Below are 18,398 nucleotides of genomic sequence, written 5' to 3' on the forward strand. Positions count from 1 at the left end.
AAAAAAATATTTTCTTAAAAACCAAACGGACAAAAAATATTTTTTTCAACTGCAAAATTATTTTCTAGAATATTATTTTTTCTAAAGGAGCCAAACAACCACTTACTCTAAACTCACTGTAAAGAGAGCCCCTCAATCCTTTATAAGATAGAAAGTATGGATAGTCCCTGTACTATCCCAACTTTGCAATTTGGTCTTTGAACGTTTCAGTTGACAAGTTTAGTTCCTGATCTTTCATATATACTTATGTCGGATCGTTGGCGCTAACCATTAATTCCAAAAGCTCGAGCTGTTAGAAATACACAATCAATTCACTTAAAGCGTACAGAAACAGCGCCCACGGGTCTTGATTGTGACTCGGCCCACCTGGCCTCACGCTACTTCGAACATGACTCGGCCCACATGGCCTTCCGCCACAGGGCAGGATGCTGGCCCATTTAAGCCAACAATCTCCCCTCCAGTACCTGCACACATTTACAGTATGCAGGAATCGAACCCGTGACCTTTGGCTCTGATACCACTTATCGGATCGTTAGCGCTAACCATTAATCCCAAAAGCTCAAGCTGTTAGAAATACGCAACTAATTCATTTAAAGCGTACAGAAACAGCGCCTGCGGGTCTCAATTGTGACTCGGCCCACCTGACCTCACGCCACTTCGAACATGACTCAGCCCAACCTAGCCTCACCCCATTTCGAACATGACTCGGCCGACATGGCCTCCCGCTACAGGGCAGGATGCTTGCCCATTTAAGCCAACAACTTACGCTCAATCATTTTTTTAAAAAAAATCTATATTCATGGAGTTTTATTGTAATAATAATTTTTCTCTTCTTTGAAATAACCTGAAACAAGAGAGTTAGAAACAACGATGTAAAATGGTCATCTCTCGTAAAAAAGAAAAAAAAAAAAAAAGTAAACTTTGTTCCACTAACAGAAAATTAAAAAAAACAGAAAAAACTTCAAATACAACTCATGTGATTTCGCACTTCTTCACTTTAATACTTTGTGGTTTTAGTTTTCTCTTTTTGTTATTCATTCTACTAATTTTTTTTATTAAATCACTGACTAAGTTAAAATTATATGGTACTAAAGTGAATATTCGATGAACTAGTTAAAATATCTGAAGCTTTTTGTATATAATTTAATGAAATATTAACAGATGACAAAAAGAAAAAAATGAAATCCTAGGGTATTAACTTGATACACTTTAAACCACAGATTACTAAAGAAAAAAAGTGCAAAACCACATAGGTGATATTTAGAGTTTACCTTAAAAAATATTTAAGTTAAAAAGAATAAAGACCAAATCGCAACATTTGAATAGTACATAAATATCCGTACATTAATACCTGACTTAATTCAGTATTACAATAGCTTTGAAACAGAGAGAATAAATTCATTTGGCATGATTGTACTATACCATATTTTCATTCTTTTGTTAAAAAAGAGAACTATAGTACCACCACATATATGTAGTCCTTCAATCTAAAATCATCATTCAAATTGAATCTACTGCACGCAAATTAACGGCTAGTTTATTTGAAACATGAAAATTGTCCTGCAGCAGACAATGTTAGAGAAGCGAAGCTTCGTACTCTATTGTAGATCGTAAGCGCTAATCAATTATTTCAAAAGTACGTGCTGATAGGAAGCACCCGACACACTTAAGGGCTCAACCACAGCGTTTAGAGGTTTCGATTTGATTTAATTTATCTGGGCGTTAAATCTATTGTTGGGCCTCTTGCCGTTAGATCTCTTGTGGACTGCAGCCCCGCTTACCTTATTTGGCTCGTTAGGCTCACCTAACTCAACTTATTAATCTTCTGAGCCTACTGTCATTGAATAGAAAGTTGGACCTATTTTAGCCTACTACAACCTGCGCAGCGAACATCCCATACCTTTAAAAGAACAAATCATACATATCTTACCACTAATTGTACTACAAATCTTTTCTATCATAATACGAAGCAAACAATAAGGGGACCAGACTGATACAACTAAGCTTCACATGATCTTTCTGTTTGGCCAGCAGACATCCATCAGGGACCTGATTGGTGACTGGACTGCCTGCTGCCTGCACAATCACAATGCATGTTGCCTCCGAATTTTCAGGGATTTATTCTTCGAACATGGACCAATTTCGCAAAAATCACAAGATTTCGATCATAGTGGATGTGAAAGAGAGGGCCTAGTGATACTGTCGAAATCGCATCAATCTGACTTGTTTTCGTGTTTTAATCTATTCATCTTTCCATGCATTTGTCGATCCGGTACTCGCCGTTTCTCTGAATGACACTACATTCAACATGAGAAGACACATATGCTCTATCCTGCTAAGTCCTTTGAAACAAACATTATGGTTTCTTTGGACTATGTCTCCTACTCATTCCAACTTCAAATGAAATCCATAGCTCCACTTAAAAATAGTGGAGTTCCCACCACCACCACTCAAATAATTCCAAACGTTTTCGAATGTTCCTCGCTTCTGTTTCTTCTGTTTTTTTCGGTATCCAGTATCTCTTTTTTCTTATGACAAGACCAATCCTTAAACCATTTTCCAAAGTCACTTCTCTTAACCTCTTGTGGCCTCTCCAATTCTACCTTACAGTATGATTTGAGCATACATTCACTGTATAATCCTCAGAGATAGCCTCCAATTGCCTCCACTATAAATTGGGCCATTCTGCCACCTCTTGCCAACGCAAACCTCGGCCTTCGCGCTTCATCAGATCGCAGCTGTGTCGACGCACTCCCGCAACATGTCCTGCTCGCCGCGCTTCTGCCCCGACGCCTTCAGAATCAAAATCAGTAGTGATACCCTTTCCACTGACTTGTTACCATCCCTTGGAGCAACAATTAATCAATCCAAGAAGCTCAGGAAGTACATCATTTCGCCTTACAATTCATTTTACAGGTAAAAAGCATCTGAATACATACATTGACTAAACTAAACACTCCAAAGAACTCGTTTTTTACTTGATTTCTTTTTTGTTTTGCAGAGTATGGGAAATGTTTCTGATTCTCCTTGTAGTCTACTCAGCCTGGATATGCCCACTAGAGTTTGCGTTCCTCAGATACTTACCAAGCACTCTTTTCCTTGTCGACACCGTCGTAAACGGCTTTTTCGCCGTCGACATAATCCTCACCTTCTTCGTGGCTTTTCTCGATCGTAAATCCTATCTTCTTGTCGACGATCCAAAGAGAATTGCCATTACGTCAGTATTCAACTATTCAGATAGTATTCAGAGTTTATTTGTTCTATATGATCCTCATGAAATTTATCCTTTCTTTTCGAATGTAGGTATCTATCCTCATGGTTCATCTTCGATCTGTGCTCGATGGCTCCATTTCGATACATGAGTCTCTTACTTAACAAACACGAGAGCAGGCTTGGTTTCAAGGTCCTAAACATGCTCCGGCTTTGGCGGCTCCGTCGCGTTAGTTCCCTATTTGCAAGGTCAGTGGTTTGGCAGATCCCAAGTACGAAGTTTCCAAACCCAAAACGGAACAAAATATCGATGTTGCTAGTTTTTCTGTCCTCAGGCTCGAGAAGGATATCAGATTCAACTACTTCGCGATTCGGTGCACAAAACTCGTCTTGGTAAAGCTTTTCCTTTTCGTGATTGTTTTTACCATGCAATGTTTTGATTTGCTCTCGACGTAAACTTCGAATGATGTTGCTGTCGAAATACTGCTGCAGGTCACTCTCTTTGCAGTGCACTGTGCTGGATGCTTCAACTACATGATCGCCGACCGATACCCCGACCCGACGAGGACTTGGATAGGCGCGGCGATACCGAACTTCAGAGAGGATGGTCTGTGGATAAGATATGTCACAGCAATGTATTGGTCGATTACGACGCTCACTACAACTGGCTATGGTGACCTGCATGCCGAGAACTCGAGAGAGATGTTGTTCGATATCCTGTACATGCTTTTTAATCTCGGATTAACCGCGTACCTGATCGGAAACATGACGAACCTCGTCGTTCATGGCACGAGCCGCACCAGAAATTTCGTAAGTTGTTTAGTTCAACATTTAGAAGATTTTATAGGCTAATAAAGCTGATGATGCATTGGACTGAGCTACAAAATAATGAAGCTTTGATACACTAAAACAAGAACATGAATTTTGTGATAGCAACTAACACTCTAATCATGATGCTCAAATGGGTACATGGAAAACTAAGAAGGGGCAAAAAAATGACAATAATTGCATTCTTTGCACTTCCCCCTGAAAGTTTAGATTCTTTGCTCTTAACATCCTCCTGCGACAAATTTTGCGCAAATAAAAGAACAGAGACATATCCAGTAACTATGAAAAGAAATGGCATACTTACAAGAACTCACAGGGTGAAACTACAGCCAATATAACATTGTTGTTTAATTGAGAAATAGTAGTTTCAATTCATTGTTTTATTTATTTATTTAGCTATTTTATCTTTTGGGCACTGCAGAGGGATACAATTCAAGCAGTTTCAGAATTCGCAGCAAGGAATCAATTGCCAATGCACATAAAGGAGCAAATGTTATCTCACATATGCTTAAGATTCAAAACAGAGGGATTAAAGCAACAAGAGACATTAGATAATCTCCCGAGGGCCATTAAATCGAGCATTTCGCGATGCTTATTCTTCCCCATTGTGCACAAAGCTTACCTGTTCCATGGGGTTTCCTGCAATTTCATCTTTCAATTGGTAATTATACTTCTTGATTAAAAAGTCTCACTGGGGCTTATAGAAAAATTTGGAGTCTAAAGTGATGTTGATTACAAATGATAATTTGCACAGGTAAATGAAATGCAAGCTGAATATTTTCCACCCAAGGAAGATATAATACTTCAGAATGAAGCCTCAACTGCTCTATATATCCTTGTATCAGGAGCAGTGGTTAGTGTGACTAGTAATTTAAGCAGCTTTGTACCTAACTAATAAATTAGTCTGATTATTTGTTTTATTCCAGGATATAAGGGAATTTACAGATGGAGTTGAAAAGGTAAGAATCTTTTTCTCTTAAAAAGGTACTCTTATATATATATATATATATACACACACATAATCCAGCAGAAATGAATTAAAAAAAAAAAAAAAACTAAATTGAATTAGGTTCCCCCCTCTATCCACTGTCTAATATGGTGTTAAAATTCAGATGAAAACAAAAAAACTAATTGACCAAAACAGACCTTAAAGCTTGGATATGCTGAGGCGCGATCTCGTTGAGTAGCTTCTTGACAAAGTTGCGCTTCTGCAAAATATTCTACGCGCATACATATCCTCGAAAAATATTTGAATTTATACACCGGCGTTACTGCTATAACTAAGTCCCCAAAAGATTGTTTCAAATTAAAGACCAACTTGTAAAAGTGTACTTTTGTCAGAAACTGCACTTTCAAAGGGTAGAGAGGAATATTCAGATATTGCTGGGGCATGAATGCAACTAATAAATGATTCAGCAGGGATGTTTACATGTAAGAGACCCTATTGTAAAGTTTTCAAAGAAGCAGAACAAAGGGAAATCTAGTATGCAACTAAATGGAAAATCACTCGTGCATTTTAGGTTCATGGAACAGCAGTTGCAGGAGAGGTGATTGGGGAAATCGGGGTTTTATGCCGCAAACTGCAACCATACAATTTCCGAACAACCGAACTCTCACAAATCCTAAGGCTCAGCAGGACTACACTCATGAACATTATGCAAGAAAATAGGGAGGATGGGAGCATAGTCATGAACAATCTTTTGCAGGTATAAATGCATGACCAAAGCGTAACGCCTCTAATAGTCCCACATCGGATGAGATACTGATTCCAATCAGTTTATATGAGGCCTACACGCTAGTAATAATAACTAAGCTTAAGCATTTTGAACCGGTGGTTTGGACCTAACGAGTTATTGTTGCTAGCGGGTTGGATCGTGACATAAAGTATTAACAATTTTATTGTAACTGCAAGAAGCAGAAGCTGATGCCTCTAATTCTCAAACTTTTCCAGAAGCTGAGGATGGAAGAGAGTGTGCATCCTGGGTTGCATCATACAGATATTTCCCCGCTGCTGAGTGAATGGCATAAGGGTAATAGAGAATTTCAAGCAGGTGAGAATAATATGATGCAGAGGGACAACAAAAGAGTTACCATTCACATGCTTTCTGAGAAGAAAAATAATGCAGCAAGAGAGAAGAGGGGTGTAGTGATAAATTTACCTGTTACTATGGAAGAGCTCCTCGGGATCGGTCGTAAGTATCTTTTAATCCGAAAATAACTGAAAATAACATATACATGTTTGACCTAGCTTCTGAAATAGCTTCTTACTTCAAAAAACATAAGCTTTAGAAACTCGACACTCTTAGAGACAACAGCCTCTGTAATAAAGAAAAGCTCTAGTTTTAAGCTGCTTCTGCTACAGCAGAAAGCTGTTGTTGCTTGAGGGAAGATTGCAGAAACTCCAATCAGACCAAGCAGGCACAAGTATACATTCTTGATTTAATTTTTAGTCTTACGTTTCACGCATATCGAGAACAAATTTTGACTACTAAAAAATATGATCTTTAGCACTATGTTTTACTCAAATTTAATCATCATATGTGTGAACCTCATAATATGCTGGAATATGCAGGTGAGAAGTTTATGAGCCATCATCCTTTGAAGGTGGTCAACCATGAAAATGCAGAAATAGACGACATTAGCGTAATTCGGGATGGAGACCAATTATTTCTTCTTGATACTTAACAAGGAGAACAATGATTAAAATTATTGTTCAAAAGTTAAGGCTCCAGTCCAAGCATATGATTAGTGCTTTCAACTAGTGTCTGTTGAAGAAAGAAAAGTGCTTCATCACTTAATTTGAACTCATAAACTCCAACTAGCTAATTGCTGGACCCAAATTTACGACTTTTTTCTCAACAAAATACAAGCAAATCAGAATTATTTTCCGCAAACTTTCCTAGCAAGCTTCAGTTTTTTCACACCACAGCGCTGATGGGCTACATATAAAGACAATGTTTGCTCCTAAGACCCAAAATGCTAAAAGAGCAATGTCACACCAATTACAAAAGACTAAAAAGTTTTAATGATTCATGGGAACCCTTTTAAGGGGTCGGCGGTCTTCCCGGACCTCGCATCAGTCCAAGCTTTCGCGATTGTCCGTTTCATTTCATCATCACCTTCCTCATACATGTTCTGCAAATATATCGCCGTAACAAGTTGTCAGGTGTGAAGAGAGAAGAATTTTGAATAAAAGAGAGGGAAAATAAACTCTACCTTCATTAAATCCATGATTCCGGCCATCGGGTCTTTTTCTTTGTCCACGCTCGGCTTGAACTATCCAATAATAAGCAAAAGTAATAAAAAAATTTGAGTTCTACGCGGCAAAGATAAATTCTTAAGAGAAATAAAGGACTATAAAAGGGTAGGATCGAACCAGATAGTTTTTATGGACCATGATACCATTTGCGTTATTCACCTACTCAAATCATAAGGAGTAGAGAACATTGAGAGTACCTTGTCGTCCTTGAAGTGCAGATCCAACCAGGTCCCTTTCGAAGCTTTGAACAACGTAATCAAAACTTTCGTAGGCTTAACAACCACCTTACATTTCTCTGGATCTATTTCCTTGTGCAGTTTCGGAATGGCACATCGGTAATTCTTCCCCTTGACATCATGGAACTTAATATCGATCGACGTAGGATTAAAGGAAGCCTCCACCTTCTCCTGCTCTACTCCTTCGAGGAATATGTAGATCTGAAGAAAGCGACAGCAGAAGAGAATTAGATTGGTCCAAAAAGAATTCAAGTAGTGTTTACGAAAGAAATCAAACTTCAAAATAAACAAGAACAGGAAAAATACCCTGATCTTATCATTATCTTGATCCCAGCTGAAAGAACTTAATGCGGTGTAATTCAAAACACTAGCTGCAGAAGAAGGGGCCTTTTCAGTAGAAACCGTGGCCTGCGCTGCTTCTTTTGCGGCAGTAACAGTCGACAACTATCAAAGAACCATACACAAATCAGCAAAACAATGTATCAAGAAGATAATGTTGGAAATAATCATTTAACTAACTTGAAATCATAATAATTTATAACAATAGTAGAGGGGTTACATATTTACATGAACCAACAATTCTCTACACATATGAAGTGACGTATCACACTCCTATTTGCTCTCCGTATATAGGCCTTGCTTTAGGGCTCATCAACCCTAATGAGCACATTGCTATTACCGCACGTATACAATGCGTTCCCCGATCATTCTCATTGTGCGTGAGCAGCGATTAGTAAGAATGCTGTGCATAAGGGCACTCAAAACTCGATCTCAATTCACTATTCTAATTGATTTTACCATGTTTATGCTACTTACTAATGAACACATCTTGTCCCACTTTGAAGAATTAATTGTAGCAACAAATTACTGAAAAACACAACACCGCCTCGCTCAATTCCTAATGAGGATAACAACATAAGCCACCAAATTGGGATCATTTCCACATCAAAATTCTGCTAGAGAAAGGGATTTGTACGGCGATCGCAACAAGCGTTACGCCTCTGAAGAGATCGAAATCGCTGAATTAGGGCAAAAACCTTGGCGTCGACATTGCGGATCTCGGAGGCGAGGAGGGAGAGGACGCGAGGCCTCTTGGCGATGCCCTCGAGATGCCTGAGCTCCTCGAGGTCCAGCTTCAGCTGCTGCTCGTCCGCCATAGTCGTCGTCGTCGTCCTCCTCCTCCTCCTCTTCCTTGGGCGAGCTTCTAGGGTTTCTTCGAGCGTGCGAAATAGCGTCGTGGGAACGAAGAGGGCGTTGGTGGAGGGAGTGAGCGAGGGTTTCGAAGGGTTTTTCTAGGGTTTGGGGGTGGGAGCTGGAACCTGAACGAAGGTTCTGGAAAAGGAGATATTGGGATTATATATAAAAATTGAAAAATAAAAAAATATATTTACTAAAAAAAAAAAAAGCCAATTAGCACAAAAAAAATTCCTATTTTTACAAAACTAGACCGCCTTATTCGATTTTACAGCTTCGGATCGAATTTCAAAAAACTGATCAAAATATCATTATTCCTTTCTCCCTCTCCTTTTTTTTCTCTCGTTCTTTTTTTCCCTCTACGAATAGAAAGGCCGAGGCGGAGGCAGAGGTGGAGGCGGTCCGACTCCCCTATGCCCCCCACGCCCTCGCCCCTGACCGCGCACCACTAGTCCTTTTAGCCTCTGATCTCACCAAGGCTGCACTCGTCGCCACCTTTTAGGACGCCCTACCTCGCCTTAGCCCTATGCGCCCTCGCTTGCGCCTGCTCACCCCCAACCCTCCTCGCCTCCGAGCCCTTTGAGGCTGCGTCGTGAATCTCGTGATCCTCCTTTTTTTTTTCCCCGAATCTCCTCCACTGCCTCCGCGGCCCTTTGCAACCCACCTCCACTCTATCTCCATTGTAGCAGATTTTTCACCAACCAAATCCATTTATTGAAACCCACCGTCCTTATCACCACCATCGATAACGAAAAGGAAGTGCTTCTTGGCACCAAGCAACTCGCTAGCGAGGGAGGGGGCACGTGACCCACCGCGCCCACTCGGGGGTGGCGACATGCGAGGTGGGGACGGAGGAGAGCGCAACGATGCCGGAGAAGAGAGCGGGGCGGCGGTGAGTACGGCGTCCCAGAGGGGAACGATAAGCGCGGCCTCAGCGAGGTTGGAGACGAGGAGGCGGGTGCACGGAAGCATCTCTAGTCAAGCACTTTTGTTTACTTAAAACAAAAAAAAAGCTAAAAATTAAAGACTAGAGAATAAGAAAAAAAAAGCTAGAGAAGAAGCAAGAAAAAAATAAAATTATACTGTTAAAACAAAATTACAATGTCTTAGAAGAATATTATACTATTATAGACGTAAGTTGTACTCTTTGAGATATAAATTGCACCTAAAAAATGTAATTTTCATCTTAAAAAGTACTCTTTGGGAGGAGAAATAGTATAACTTTCTTCCAAAGAGTGTAACTTTCGTTTAAAGAATATAATTTTCATCTTAAAGGGTGTCGATTGTCGATCTAGAGACTCCATCATCGAAAATAAATGGGTAGCAATAGAATCTGTTTGAGAGTTGAGCTAAAATGCTATCAATAGCAAACAGGCTTCGTTGCTACCCTTTTGTTTTCAATGATGGAGCCTCTAGATCGACGATCGGCACCGTTGAACATGATCTAGACCAGTTGAAGTATCTAGAAACCAAATTTCATATTTTTTCGATATTATTCTCTTGTCCATCAAGTAGACACAAAAATGAACGGCTGAAAATGAATATATTTTAAAAAGTGATAATAGGAGTCTTGTAATCGAGATTAGGAGTATAAATCTTGTTCTAAATAGTTCAAAAAATTTTCTCACAAAAATTTAATTGATTTGGATATCTTTATACCGTTAAACGAAAAATTTTTTCATATCAATCATTAAAATTACAAAATTTGAAACTCTTTGCTCATTAGGCCAATGATGTCGAAAAGATTTGAATTTTGATTTCTAAATATCTCAAGTGGTATAGATCATGTTAAATGATGTCGATCGTCGATTTGGAAACTCTGTTATCGAAAACAAATGAGTGGCAACGAAGCCTGTTTGCTACTAATAGTATTCCAGCTCAACTCTCTCTCTCTCTCTCTCTCTCTCTCTCTCTCTCTATATATATATATATATATATGTAGTTGGTCTAGGATACTATTGATAGTAAAATGTCTTTTTTGCTATCAAATTTTTAGTCTTTGGATCAATTCCTTTCATTATTTCTAACCATTGGATTAAATATTATAACCCAATAGGGACCACTCAACCCTAGGGGGACTACTCAACCCTAAGGGACTAATATCATCCTAATTCTATAATTTCTAATTCAAAGGTTAAAAACTTGATAGCAAAAAGGACCTTTTACTATCAATAGTATTCCAGCCTAGCTCTCTCTCTCTCTCTCTCTCTATATATATATATATTTATGGATTAATTTCATACATGTCTCTGCAAACATAGTGAATGCCAAATATTTTCCCACAAAGTTCAACTTTCATATGTTGTCCCTGCAAAATCCTAATATTTTCAAATATGTTTCTCTGGTTTGTTATCGCTAGAGAACGGTTTATATTTTTAATTTTGCCACCACAAATATATTCTTCCATAAGCCATACTAATATAGTATAAAGGGGTGAAAATGTCAAAAACTAACTATGGTTAACTAATTTTTTCTAACAGGTTCTAACGGTAGGGACATATTTGAAAACATCAGTACTTTTGCAAGAACAACATATAAAAGTTGAACTTTGTAAGGATATATTTGCTATTTACTATATTTATAGAGACATGTATGAAATTAACCATATATATTATCATTTATTCTTTATATAGACACTAGTGCAGAGACCCGCGCGATGCAGCGGGTAGATAATAGAAGTAAAATTTAAAAATTTTAATAAATTTTATATTTACGATTTATTGATATATAGAAAGCTATAACATATTAAGTACAGTTAATTTGTATGACTAAATTTACATAGTAAGTAGAGGCCCCCGTGCGGACCGACTCAGCGAGCACTTATATAGGTCGCGGCTCGGCTTCGCTGGACGATGCTTCTTGAAGGAGACAATGTTCTTCAGAGGCTCTTCTTCTTCTTCTTCTTCTTCTTTGTTAACACAATGAGAGAAAGAGGGAGATGAGTGCGCAGTAGGAGATTAGACGATGATATTTTTTTATGGTGCATGTAAAAGAGTTACAAAAGAGAGGGGGTAGGAGATTAATTAATGGAGGATGAGAGTGGTGCATGTAAAAGAATTACAAAAGAGAGGGAGTGGAAGATTAATGGAGGAGGAAAGTGGTTAAAGTTATAAAATAGAATCTTAATATGGTGCATGTAATTAAATATTGCATGTAATTAGAGTAGTGGTGAGGTGAGTTAGGCGTTAAGAAAAGAAGAAGATGGTTTGATTTAAAGTTAGATTTAAAGTTACATATAATTAAATGTTGTAACTTACATATAATTAGAGGAGTGGAGAGGTGAAGAATTGAGAGTTGAAAAGAGGAGAAGGTGGTTTGATTTAAAGTTGGCTATGGAAGTAAGAATAACATGCCACGTGGCAAAAAGTATTATGGCTTCATATAGGTTTATAGATATAGCTAAATATCTTATTTTGATAACTAATGAATCGTGCTTTCGGATCAAACTTGGACATATTCAAATTGACACAAAATATTTTTGGGCTTAAATTTTTAAGGCCATTGTGGACCCAAAGTTATAATTTTGATACCCAAAGCCCAGTCCATACATGGGCTATCGGGTCGGGCCTTGTTTAGGCCTGAACCCAGTTCCACCCCTATACATGAGAGAGAGAAAGAGAGAGAGGTTAAAATCTAGAGAGAGTAGAGGATAGCAACAATCCAGTGAATGATATTTCTTTTGTATTGAATATAAATAAAAAATTAAAATTTTTAAAAAACATTCTTTTTAATATAAAAGTTGTTGTTTATAGCTATCTTTTTTAGGTTTCGTTTGAGATTGCGGAAAGATTGTGTTACGTGCGATAAAAAAGTACAATAAAAAAAAATATCATATTTATTTCTATACGTAATATTGCGTTCGGCATATCATGATTAGTTGGTTACGATATATTTTTTTGCGGTTTCATCGGATAACGTAGAAATATATCCCTATATACTTTTATCAAAATTCTATTTTATCTAATAGCGTTACTAGTCATGTCACAGTAACTTATTTATTTCCTATATCATACGAGAGATGAGAAATAAGAAATTCTAAATTATTGTGTGCATGTTTGGACCATAAAAACTTGATTTAGTTCTATTTTAACTTTCAAAAAATTAACTTTTTCATATTATTTTTATATATTAAAGTAATAAAAAATTAAATAAAGTTTAATGGCTTATACAAGATGAATTTATGACTATTTGATCATTCGTATATGATATTTTAAAATTGCAAAATTTAATGACTATAAAAGTCTATATTATTTTGAACGTGGTTAATTCATATGCTTAATATCTAAACTAATGTGAAATTATATGACTCTTCACAAAACGAATTTGAAATGAAAATATATAAAAATATAATTCTTTATTTTCTAGTGAGATTATAGAAAATATATATAACAAACTTATTACAATATATGAAGGGCGATATTGATATTATGTACGGAGATAAATAAAATATTTTTGATTGTATTTTAAATATATTTTAATTTTACTATACGTACATATTAAGATTAAATATTTAGAGTTATTTTAAATCATTTACATATTGGTTCAAAATACCCTACCTGCTTAACTAACTTTTGTTCACTTCGCGCCACGCAACGTTGCATGGGCCCCACATGTCACTCTCTCATTACGTCCGTTATTGCGTGCACCGCCCCTTACACGAAACACCGAATCCTCCTCCCCACGAGCGCCACGTGTCCAATCTCAGTTTTTCGACACGCGTACCCCAAAACGTCCGCGGCATAAAAAACCGGAATAAGAATATAACCCGACCCGTTTCGTTTCGGCATAAAATTCAATTTTTAATTATTAATTAAATAAATTTCTTTTTATAGGAGGGAGGTGAGGGAGCTCGTCGATTCCTTTCCGTTTTTGGCTCTCTCTCTCGTATCTCTCCTCTTTACTCCTCTATAGAGAAGAGAACTGTTTAGTTATTTATTATTATTTATTATTTTATTTTATTCAATATATATTAATATTAATTTTGAAAAAAAGTTGGTGTGGGGAAAATAATAATAATAATAATAATTATATTATTATTGTTTTTATATACATACATTTTAAAAAGGGAGGGGTTTGGGAAATGGCGGAGGAGGCGATCGAGATCGCCGGAGATCGCGGCGGGCGAAGGGCGGCGGCGGCGGAGTATAGGAGGGAGGTGAGGGAGCTCGTCGATCTCCTCTCGAACCTCAACCCTTCCGCGGAGGAGTTCGTGCCCTCGTCGCGCTCTTCGCATGGCGGCGGCGGCGGCGGCGGCGGCGGGAGGAGGACGACGAGGAGCGGTGGAGCGCTCTCCGCCGAGGCGGCGCCGCTGTTCATGGCGCCGCACGATTACTACGCCGCGCAGATGATTAACGCGTGGTTTCACGATGCAGCGGCGATAAACGATGGGGGATTGAACGATTGGGGATTGCGAGATCAGTATTCTCGGAGGGTAAAAGCGCCGATCTCTCCGATATTTTACTTTCTTTCCTGTTTTTGTTGATGCGTGATTATGATCCATGATGCAATCAGAATGTTATAGGTTTTAGGGTTCTCTAATCTTGTTAATTTGTGAAAGAAAAGTATATTAGTTCATTTATTCTCGTAATTTTTACAGAGTAAAAGTAGTTACAGTGAGAGAAGGAGGAGATCGAGTGTTAGTAGTATTCAAAAAGCTCAGAGGGAGGACTCCATCAAAAAGACTGTTTATATATCCGAAATCGATCGGCAGGTAAAGAATATTTCTTATTTCGATTTTGATTATTTTTAGTTTTTGTTCATATATCTCCATGTATGTCTCATCTAGATGTTTGAATGGTTATCTCAGATCACTGAAGAGCAACTCGCGGCGTTATTTAGTAACTGTGGGAAAGTAAGATCCTTCTCACGATTAATTGCGCATCGATATATATATTTTTAATCTGTGATTCTCTGAAAATTATAAATATCTTTCTTTTGCAATTTGCAATTTGCAATTATGGGTATTCAAGATATCTCTACTTATTCCCTTTTCTTTTCATCTTCCAGAGATTTGTCTTGATTGTTCCTAATTTCAAGAATATGTGTACTTTACTTCTTGAATTATGAAACTTACTTGGAGTATTAGATTTGCAGCTTATTGCATAGCGGAAATTCAGGGTATTCATATAAATTCCAGAACCTTTTTCTTGTAGGGTTCTACATATTTACTCTGTGGATAGATTTCTTATTAGGTATTTCTAGGCAACTTTTTGGGGGTAGATTCCTTCAAATTTTAGATTTCACAAGCTAGGTTGCTCATTATCTAATCATTTTACCCATGCTAGATATGTGATTAGTTACTATTAGAATCTGCATGAGAGTTATCTGATAATTCCGAATTACTCGTGCTTTGTTTTTCTTTCCTTTTTTCCCCCCCGAAAGGTAATTCCTAATTTTTCATGCTGAAGGTGGTCGATTGCCGAATTTGCGGGGATGCAAACTCAGCTCTTCGATTTGCATTTGTAGAGTTTGCAAGTGAGAGTAAGTCAGCCTATGGACTGAGACGTTCTCGTGAGAAAGCAGATTTTCTGGCCTCTTTGGCCCAGCTGCAGCTATAAAACTGTTTATTAAGTAGTTCTAGCATAAGCAACAACATAACAAAACTCTCCTTAGTAGCTTCTTGCTGTAACAGAAGAGCAGAAGAAGAAACTTCATAATTGGAGCTTCTTTTTTTTTTTTCGGAAATGCTCGTTTCCCAACGGATCCAAATAAATTTCTAATAATTCGCTTAAATCGATGACACCAATGGATAGGTCTTTTGTTTCCATTATAAGCAGTCCACCTGCATTTGCATTAAATTTTGGTTTGTTGTTAATCCTCATCTGATGAAATTATCCATTGATTTTGAGAACTTTCTTTGAAATTGCGAAGTTATTCGATCAGTAAGCTACATATGATGTGTTACTGTGCAATCGTATTAGTGCGTGTCAAGATGTCGGCATGGCACCATGCCTTGTTGTGCCATGCCGACTAATGATCCGCATGACTTTCGTTTCAAGGCACTTGAAACCTTGTATGGAGTTTTCTTCCTCTAGAACAGAGAAGATGTTTGAGAAACTAGGCTAAAACTTGAAACCTTGTATGGAGTTTTCTTCCTCTAGAACAGAGAAGGTGCTCGAGAAACTAGGCTAAAGAGGCACTACATTCTATACTGGAAGTCGTAATCATGAGTTTTTATTTGTTTTTTTTTTTTTTTTCAAATTAGATGGTGCAAGAGCTGCATTAAATCTTGGCGGTACTATGCTTGGTTACCATCCTGTCCGGGTCTTACCTTCGAAGACTGCCATTCTGCCCGTAAATCCTACATTTCTTCCACAGGTTAGCATACTGAATTTTCAATTTCACTGTTGTGTATGCCTATAATTTTCCCCCTTGTTTTCTTTGTTAAAAAATTTCTTTTCTGATAATCTAAGTGTTATACAGTCTGAGGATGAAAGGGAAATGTGTACAAGGACAGTGTATTGCACTAACATTGACAAGAAGGTGCGCTAGACACTTCTCACTCTTGAGTCGAGCTTTTTGACACCTGTTTTCAGAGTTATTTCCGTACATACTCATATTGTCTATATAGTCCCTAAAAAAATCTAATTTTCATATATGTACTTCGAACTCCAATTATATATATATATATATATATATATATATATATATATATATATATATATATATATATATATATATATAATCGGCTGATTACCCATAAGGGTTTTTTTTTATGTAAGAAACTATGGTTTCAAGAGGCATGTCTGAAATTTCAGTTTTTCAAGGATGCATATTTGAAATAGATGGTTTTGGGAAGTATTCTTTGTCTTCCTGATTGAATGCACTTCTCTCCGTTTAATTTCAGTTCTTTGTTGTTTCGTATGTGTATTTTGAAGGTTACGCAGAACGATTTAAAGTCTTTCTTTGAGTCAAACTGTGGTGAGGTCAGCACAGGATCCCCTCAATAATTTCTGATTCAGTCATATAAGATGGCCATAACTGCTGGGCTTCCCATTTCTGAATTAGTTTGTTGCATGCAGGTGTCCCGTTTAAGGCTTCTTGGAGATCGGGTACACTCAACTCGCATCGCATTTGTTGAGTTCGCTGAGGTAAATCTTCATACTTGAATTGTATTTTTATTAAAACAGATTCCATCATTTTGGAGTCAATCCTTCTTTATTTGCACCCAGTTTAATAATTTAATATTATCATCTTATCATTGTGAGGATCAATATCATTTCCGCTAAAGCGAAAAATAATTTCTTGCCGCTATGAATCCCACTTTAGAACTTTAGTAGACCCAAAGTAAATGACTGGAAAATTGTGACAAGTCACTAATTTAGGCTTTCACTGGGTCGGAGTCTTGTGAAACACTATTCTATTGTTGTAAGCATATATTTATGCAGATGGCCGCTTGAACTTCATAAAGTCAAAACACGCTATTGAACAATCCTTCCAGTTACGTGGTAGAACATTCTATACCGTTCAATCAACCACCTATTCCTTTTTTCTTCGTTTTTTCCCATAACAATGATTAGTCATATGACAGCAAAATGGCACAGATACCTGTAAACTAACCTAGGCATCAACATAAGCAGGGTAACAATTTAACTTGCAATGATTATTTATTGTGACGCCCTGCTTTCGAGAGGTTTACCTATGCTATACCTCATAAGCAGGGTAACTCTTTTAATATTTTGGACCTAGCCATCACCGAAAATACTATAACTAGGTTAAGAGGTTTAGCCATACTGTTTTTATTTATGACTATTTTAGATTGTAGGGGTGTCATATTTGTTGTCGCATGCTAACATGAGGGGTAGATAGTTTGGGTAGTTTACATTAACTTTTCCTGCAAAAGTGTTATAGTTCAAGTCGGCTGCTGTATTTATCCCCAAAAAACTCTTTGATTTTGGGAAATGGTGGGGTTTCAATAACTTTTTAGCAACCCGCCTCCTTCTTTGTCTCTCTCATGCTGATGTCTCAACTTGTTGCAGGCAGAAGGTGCACTCGCAGCTCTGAGTTGCAGCGGCTTATTTGTTGGGAATCTTCGTGTCAGGTATGATGCTTCTTATGCCTACTTACCGTTTTTCCAATTTCTAGTAGCAGTATATTTCTTGAGATACCATCTTGACTCTTTAAGGATATTTCAGGGTAAGCCCTTCGAAAACCCCAGTTAGACCCCGCACGCCTCGCTCGGCGATGGCGGATTAATTTGAAGGTTTGATTTATTCCACCATAGAGTCGACGTCGATGTCGACCTTACTCTCCGAAGATCAATATTACCATCATCATGAGCAATGTGAGCTTTTCAGCCGAGGAACGGTGTTGCTACCGATTAATTCTGTTATTTGCCAAAAGTTTGTCGCTTTGAATCTATTTTTGATTTTTGGAGTGGATTATCATCCTAATTTTATTCTTCTTTTTTTATTTTTCTTTTGCACCGAAGAACAATGTTTTAAAAACTTTCTGAGTTTCAACTCTACTTAGTTTCATTTTCCATTTGCATAGTAGGGTGAGAAGTCCATTGAGGGGTTGGCCCGAGGTTTTCTCTCTTCTTTTTCTCATCCTTTTCTCTTTTTGTTTCGTTTTTTTTTTTTTTCAAGATATAAGGTCAGATCATTGCCAGTTTGTAGACTGAACCTTACTATTATTTTTTTTTATCTTTATTGCAAAAACTTTAAACCATC

The 18,398-nt window shown here is 37.6% G+C and overlaps 3 protein-coding genes across 3 annotated transcripts; 2 read left to right on the top strand and 1 right to left on the bottom strand.

Moving 5' to 3' along the window:
* On the top strand, positions 1,891–6,759 carry LOC109721871 (potassium channel KAT3-like). The gene is made up of 11 exons (XM_020249676.1): positions 1,891–2,916; positions 3,002–3,217; positions 3,304–3,459; positions 3,546–3,603; positions 3,703–4,020; positions 4,460–4,699; positions 4,793–4,891; positions 4,965–4,997; positions 5,559–5,744; positions 5,990–6,230; positions 6,611–6,759. The coding sequence occupies exons 1-11, from the start codon at positions 2,762–2,764 to the stop codon at positions 6,721–6,723; spliced, it is 1,815 nt and encodes a 604-aa protein (XP_020105265.1). The 5' UTR covers positions 1,891–2,761; the 3' UTR covers positions 6,724–6,759.
* On the bottom strand, positions 6,887–8,871 carry LOC109721878 (calcyclin-binding protein-like). Its single transcript, XM_020249688.1, has 5 exons — positions 8,571–8,871; positions 7,840–7,977; positions 7,495–7,734; positions 7,255–7,314; positions 6,887–7,173 (listed from the first exon to the last, which is right to left on the bottom strand). Exons 1-5 carry the CDS (start codon positions 8,688–8,690, stop codon positions 7,069–7,071), a joined length of 663 nt encoding a protein of 220 aa, XP_020105277.1. The 5' UTR covers positions 8,691–8,871; the 3' UTR covers positions 6,887–7,068.
* LOC109721908 (polyadenylate-binding protein-interacting protein 11-like) lies at positions 13,577–18,398 on the top strand. Its single transcript, XM_020249729.1, has 10 exons — positions 13,577–14,158; positions 14,324–14,437; positions 14,534–14,578; positions 15,135–15,207; positions 15,932–16,044; positions 16,150–16,209; positions 16,605–16,652; positions 16,749–16,817; positions 17,706–17,767; positions 17,862–18,398. The coding sequence occupies exons 1-10, from the start codon at positions 13,808–13,810 to the stop codon at positions 17,920–17,922; spliced, it is 996 nt and encodes a 331-aa protein (XP_020105318.1). The 5' UTR covers positions 13,577–13,807; the 3' UTR covers positions 17,923–18,398.

Source organism: Ananas comosus, linkage group 1 (assembly GCF_001540865.1).
Source record: "Ananas comosus cultivar F153 linkage group 1, ASM154086v1, whole genome shotgun sequence".
NCBI classification, from domain to species: Eukaryota; Viridiplantae; Streptophyta; class Magnoliopsida; order Poales; family Bromeliaceae; genus Ananas; species Ananas comosus.

Bases quoted from the DNA above. Each gene is read 5' to 3' on its own strand.
- LOC109721871 (XM_020249676.1), top strand. From the start codon at position 2,762: ATGTCCTGCTCGCCGCGCTTCTGCCCCGACGCCTTCAGAATCAAAATC. The intron at 4,700-4,792 runs GTAATTATACTT...TAATTTGCACAG, and splicing joins GCAATTTCATCTTTCAATTG to GTAAATGAAATGCAAGCTGA. The intron at 5,745-5,989 runs GTATAAATGCAT...AAACTTTTCCAG, and splicing joins TCATGAACAATCTTTTGCAG to AAGCTGAGGATGGAAGAGAG.
- LOC109721878 (XM_020249688.1), bottom strand. From the start codon at position 8,690: ATGGCGGACGAGCAGCAGCTGAAGCTGGACCTCGAGGAGCTCAGGCAT. The intron at 7,735-7,839 runs GTATTTTTCCTG...CGCTTTCTTCAG, and splicing joins AAGATAATGATAAGATCAGG to ATCTACATATTCCTCGAAGG. The intron at 7,174-7,254 runs GTAGAGTTTATT...ATATATTTGCAG, and splicing joins GAATCATGGATTTAATGAAG to AACATGTATGAGGAAGGTGA.
- LOC109721908 (XM_020249729.1), top strand. From the start codon at position 13,808: ATGGCGGAGGAGGCGATCGAGATCGCCGGAGATCGCGGCGGGCGAAGG. The intron at 14,579-15,134 runs GTAAGATCCTTC...TTCATGCTGAAG, and splicing joins TATTTAGTAACTGTGGGAAA to GTGGTCGATTGCCGAATTTG. The intron at 16,653-16,748 runs GTCAGCACAGGA...TGTTGCATGCAG, and splicing joins TTGAGTCAAACTGTGGTGAG to GTGTCCCGTTTAAGGCTTCT.